General features: G+C 37.4%; 1 protein-coding gene across 1 annotated transcript; it reads right to left on the bottom strand.

Annotated features, from left to right (window-relative positions):
* Positions 1-2617: 2617 nt before the first annotated feature.
* On the bottom strand, positions 2618-3822 carry LOC119884295 (histone chaperone ASF1-like; the record flags this gene model as incomplete). Its single annotated transcript, XM_038694755.1, has 4 exons — positions 3784-3822; positions 3327-3458; positions 2886-3017; positions 2618-2791 (listed from the first exon to the last, which is right to left on the bottom strand). Coding segments are annotated over exons 1-4 (477 nt in total), but the record flags the coding sequence as incomplete, so codon positions are not given.
* Between the last annotated feature and the right edge of the window lie 712 nt (positions 3823-4534).

Genomic DNA, 4534 nt, shown 5'->3' with positions numbered 1-4534 from the left:
CTATATGAAGCTGTGATATTTTCTTGCAAAGGGGATGCCCAAAACCCATGACACTTTCATTTAGTACTTCACATTTTTCTGTTCTTCTCTTATTAAAATAAAGTTTTTCAACAAATGATTGAACCTTTGCACTTTTGATAGTATGCTTTGCCTTTTCTGGTAATTCTCTCCACAACAGAAATTTTCTAGCTATTTGTGAAGGAACATACTGTGTTCCATGAAAATACTTCAATAGAGTCCCCATATTGGATTCAAAAGCAAAGGTTGATGTTGCCCATAATGGACCCCAGTGTTTCACACTTTGTATGATGTGTGTGATCAAGTGTATGTTGAAAGTCATGTGGTCTTTCCCGTATAGTCTTTGAAATTCAATGACAAATTTTTTAAGAGCCAGTTCTGACATCAGGATGCTTCTAGTCTTGATCTTATCCTGTAGTAATGTATATATGCCAAACACCAATAGGAACAAATGATTCCAAAATCTGCTAGGGAGTATGCCTTTCAGTACAGGCAGAGCATAAAAGAGTAGAAATGCTCGCCACTCGGACAATTTCCAGAACTTCCTTTCACTCACTGACCTTGGTGTCCTAGTTATCTCAACAGGTGGTTTTATTTTTACAAGTCGCAAATCAACCACTTCACTTTGTTTGCCAATGTACCAGGGGGTTTCACTGTTTGTTGTATCAAACCACAACGTAGTCAGTTGCCGAGTGACTCCAAGGCACACATTGTTTTGATATTCAGGAATGAAACCATTGATCATTTGGAAGTGACTAAGCTTCATTAAAGGAGATGGCCCTTTGACTCCAAACACTGGCTCATTCACTGTAGCTGACATTGCATGACTGAAATGATCTCTCTCGTTTCGAAGTGGGGGTTCAGGTCGATCATACGGATAGGATTTACCACCTGTGTGATAGCAAAAGTCACAGCCGTAAAAGCCATTAAACTGCTTTGTGTTTCGAAGCAATGGACGAGCCATCGAATCAGAGCTACAAAGCAGCACAAACACTTTGGATACATGATTGTTTCCCTGTACGTCTTGCCATTCAATCCCTTCAGTCTCTAATAATGAGGCCTCTTTAACAAATGGTGTTAGTAATGTTAACATGGATGGTATACTTGGGCCAAACCATAATGCCGACATCAGAATATGCTTTTTCCTCACTTCTGGTTCCAGTTCAATTACCTGACACTGAATTGGCCAAATGCTGCATTTAGAACTTTTAAACACTGGTGCGCCATCACAATTCCAAATAAGCGTCAAGTCATCTTTTCCAAGAATGCCACTGTCACATAAATTTTGATACTCTTCACCAGACTGTATGTCAGAGAGGACCCCAAATGTTCTAGTTTTTTCATTAAGACTGACACCATGCTCTTGCAGAAGTTGCTTAATCTGTGCATACAGGGGCAACACAAGAAAATAAAAGCCATTCTTTAGGTTTGCATTGGCATCAAATACTGTGTTGCAAGAGTCACATTGGGAGGGACAGTCTGTGCTAATGCCAAAGTATTTAAAACAGCTTTCACAATAAAAGTGAACTTCAAATTTAGATGAACGTCCAAATTCTTTGTGGAAAATGTAACTGATAATACTTTCAACATATCCTATCAAGCTGCAATCCCAAAAGAAAGAGTAGCTACTAGGGCTGACGATAGGGACAAAAATGTTACATATAAAAAGTTGCATATCTTTCAATATCGCTAATTATCATGGTAAGGATCAAATTGTTGTTTCTTTTGATTTGTGCTCCTGAGTGAAAGTTGAAGAAACCTAATGGTTAATTGTGGTTTAAACTCTTCTTTATGGTCAACACGAGGCCAGACAGTGGATCAATTCACAATTCTGAGGTAGAACCATCCATCCATCCATCATCAACCACTTATCCTGCGTACAGGGTCACAGGGGGAAGCCAATCCCCGCTGACATTAGGCGAAAGGCGGGGTACACATAGACAAACAACCAAAGCTCAAAGCTCAGTCCTTTTTCTTTAACAAAATAAACATCTTAATAAAAAAATAAGTCCTAATTCGTTTAGGATTTAAGTAAACAAAATAAACATTTGTTATATTGTTATTGAAAAAGTACATTGCGATAACTATAGTTCTATTGACCAGCCCTCTTAGCTATCTGTGTGTGTACCTATACGTTAAACTTTTGTAGAGCCTAATTACCCATGCATGATGTGACATCAGTCCTAATGGTGGCGAAATATCCTTACGTTCACTGCTGTCAGTGGAGATCAGGCGCGTGGAAAAAAACTCAACAATCAAATCTAAAAATTGAAAATCGAATGTCGAACGGTCGAGTATTTGGAACCAGCCCTACTGAATTCCACATTTACACACAGTGTTATATTTAAAATAGAATAGAGAGCCTTGCACTACTTTCTGGTTCCTCAACTCTACCTTACACAACTAAAATAAGGTGTCAAATAATGTAACAAAATCCTAAAACATGATTTCTAGGCAACGCACTGCGATTTCCCCGGGTGATCTAGACACAGCAAATAGCTTTCTATCTATCCATGGGAAATAGCTAGCCCATAGCTATTTTATATTGACTATTAATGCACTCATTTCATGAACCGGACTTTTTTACATAAGCTATTACACTAACTACTAACACCATGTCATTGAACCACTTACTACATACCTCAGAAAATTCAGATGTGTTTTCTCCACTAGTGTTGCCCTCCATCAAATCTTCACTGTCCACATCGTTTTCATCTTCACTCCTTGCAGCATCAAGCAAGTTTGCTTTGGAATCTGATAGGTCATGCTCATTCTGCAGGTTAACAACGACTTGAAAGACTTAATTTAAAGGGTAGGCATTTATTTAGTAAAGATAAAAACTGTGTAATGCACATTTGTGTATTTACCTCTTCAATGTCAGTATTCAACAGGCTACTTGTGGAGGAGTTTTCATTGTCCACTTCATAATCTTTGTTTTCACTGTTGGAAGCAAAATTCAAGTCATCTTCTGTGTTTATTTGGTCATCCTCACTGTCGTTCTGAAAGTTAACAAGGGAAAGAGAAAAAAATAATTTGATTAATAATAAAATAATCTCATTGAATTTGTGCAGGTCCTCTGCTGCCACTGGCTTGGTGCATATTAGGAGAATGCCAGGAGTGGGAGAATGGAGTCAGGGTGGCACTGGACAAAAAGTAATAATGTCAACATAGTTGACAGGGTACATCCTCTGAGAAGCATGAATGTGCTCACCAATTTGCAGTTGGCCCAGCATTGTCGCCTTGGAGCAATAGGTTGGAAAGAACTCATAATAACCAGTGGGGCTAAAACTGTGTAATTATGTATTTACCTCTTGAATATCAGTACCCAACAGCCCAGCTGTGGAAAAGTCTTCATTGTCTACTTCATCCTCTTCATCTTCACTGTTGGATGCATTCCTCATGTCATCTTCTGTGTTTAATCCATCTCCTTTATTGTTGTTCTAAAGGTTAACAAAGGAAAAAACATGAAGGGTAAAATGCCAAGGAACATTTCAAGAAATGACAGGCTTGTCTTGTACAACAATTAATAGATATTAGATATTACTGTTTATGTGCAGGAAACTGTGATATGAGAATAATGGTAAACATCTATTTGACAACTTGAGGACAAAAGTGGAATGCTTATAAATATGTCTATATTTATTTAATGAGGTAGCTATGTCTGAGAAAAATCCAATTTTGATAAGCAGGAAATTTAATTCTAACTTAGATAATAAATTAATAGTTTTAGTCATTTACAAAGTAAAAATACCAAATCCATCGGACCTTGCTGTGCTTGTCTATGGCAGGGAAACGCTGTCCCATTCAAGTTTGACGGGGAGACAGTCTGGGGCACACAAAGACATGGAATCCAAGCCACAACTCGATAACACAAAACTTGAAGCTATAGTTGGTGAGTGCATTTAATTAAAGGAAAATTTCATTAAAAATAAATTCCAAAGCATTACTCATACAGTTCTTTTTACAAAATGACTGTAGTGTTCCATGTTGGAGGTGACGGTGGTTCAATTACTGTTACCTCCAACATGGAAAAAAATGATACCTTTCAAACATTATGTGAAAAGCCTCTAATCTCTAAAAGTCGCATCTGGGATCATCAGTTCAGATTTGTGAATGTGGCAAACAAATTATGCAAACAATGCACACAAAAAGCCCACTTTGATGATGCCCTAAAAACGCTTACCCTAATCTATGTAAAGGTAGGCGTTTAAAGGACATTTTCAGTTACATGTAAACATAGTATTTTGCAGATTGCATTAATATTCAGAAACTTATCTGAAAAAAATAAAAAAACTCAAGTTGAATTGCATATCCCTACATGCTCCTTTGACTATTTATTGTGTTAATTCTGGATGGTAAATTTGGTGTGATAGAGAAATCAGTTATAAAGTAATGTTTTGATTTGTATTTGTGTTTTAACTCACAGGCCATGCTCTGTCGAAATTTCCTAACATCAGCATCCATGATGTGAGACACATCATAAGAAAAAAATGCAACAACGAAAGCTACGCCAAGC

The sequence above is a fragment of the Micropterus salmoides genome, unplaced genomic scaffold, assembly GCF_014851395.1.
Source record: "Micropterus salmoides isolate LMB-PRFRI ecotype aquatic unplaced genomic scaffold, ASM1485139v1 Ms_hic_scaffold_335, whole genome shotgun sequence".
NCBI classification, from domain to species: Eukaryota; Metazoa; Chordata; class Actinopteri; order Centrarchiformes; family Centrarchidae; genus Micropterus; species Micropterus salmoides.
The sequence above is the reverse complement of the archived record's forward strand: the minus strand, read 5'-3'. Positions and strand labels throughout refer to the sequence as shown.